The sequence below is a fragment of the Eimeria mitis genome, genomic scaffold (assembly GCF_000499745.2).
Source record: "Eimeria mitis Houghton genomic scaffold, Emh_scaff1800, whole genome shotgun sequence".
In the NCBI taxonomy this organism is placed as follows: Eukaryota; Apicomplexa; class Conoidasida; order Eucoccidiorida; family Eimeriidae; genus Eimeria; species Eimeria mitis.
This window is the reverse complement of record NW_013570120.1, coordinates 8127-9078: the sequence shown is the minus strand read 5'-3', so window position 1 is coordinate 9078 and position 952 is coordinate 8127. Positions and strand designations below refer to the sequence as shown.

Sequence of the window (952 nt, the reverse complement as noted above, 5' to 3'; positions counted from 1 at the left end):
TGCAGCAGCAGCAGCAAAAAGCAAAGACAAACCAATATATTCAGACAGCTGCAGCAGCAGCAGCAGCAGCAGCAGCAGCAGCTGCAGCAGCAGCAGCAGCAGCGAACCCCTTGACAGACCGCCTGGGATCGCTCGATCCCCCACCCCCAACAGCTGCCACTTTATATGCAGCAGCAGACGAGAGAGAGAGAAACTCTTAAGAACAATACATGCAGCAGCAGCTGCTGCTGCTGCAGCCTTTGCTGCTGCTGCTGCTGCTCTAGCAGCAGCAGCTGAGGCATCTGCTGCTGCTGCTGCAGCTGCTGCGGAGGAGGATGAGACAGAGGTAGCAGCAACACAACAGGGAGACTGCATTTAGCTGCGAATAGAAGCGGGATATTTGCTGCTGCTGCTGCTGCTGCTGCTGCTGTTGCTGCTGCTGCTGCTGCTGCAGGCGATCCCCGCACTGTCTTTATATCACTGCAGCAGCAACAGCATTAGGAGCAGCAACAACAGCAGCAGAGGCAGCAGCAGCCTCAACACCATCATCAACAACAACAGCAGGAGCAGCAACAACAACAACAACAGCAGCAGCAATAGCAGCAGCAACAGCAGCAGCAGCAGCAGCAGCAACAGCAGCAGCAGCAGCAGCAGCAGCAAGGCACAGAGGCGGGATACCGCGCAGACAGCCTGTGGCTTCAAGGTTTGCTGCTAGAGGTGGGTTCGTCCCCTCCTTGCTGCTGCTGCTGCTGCTGTTGCTGCTGCTGCTGCTGTTGCTGTTGCTGCTCTTGCTGTTGCTGTTGCTGCTGCTGCTGCTGCTGCTGCTGCTGCTCTTGGCTTGCATGCGTCGTGGGCAGATTTAACTGGGGTTGGGTCTAGGAGTCCCGTTTGTATTGGACGTTCCCCCTATGTTGCTGCTGCTGCTGCTGCTGCTGCTGCTGCTGTTGCTGTTGCTGCTGCAGCAGCAGCAGCA

The 952-nt window shown here is 57.1% G+C and overlaps 1 protein-coding gene across 1 annotated transcript in view; it reads left to right on the top strand.

The window, feature by feature from the left end:
• Window positions 1-314: 314 nt before the first annotated feature.
• Window positions 315-952, top strand: part of EMH_0043770 (uncharacterized protein) — a gene marked incomplete at both ends in the record, with an annotated part of 4139 nt that continues 3501 nt past the window's right edge. Inside the window, 2 exons of the mRNA XM_013495889.1 lie at window positions 315-325; window positions 434-682. Of these exons, the coding sequence (XP_013351343.1) occupies window positions 315-325; window positions 434-682 (260 nt within the window). The remainder of the gene's footprint in view (window positions 326-433; window positions 683-952) is intronic.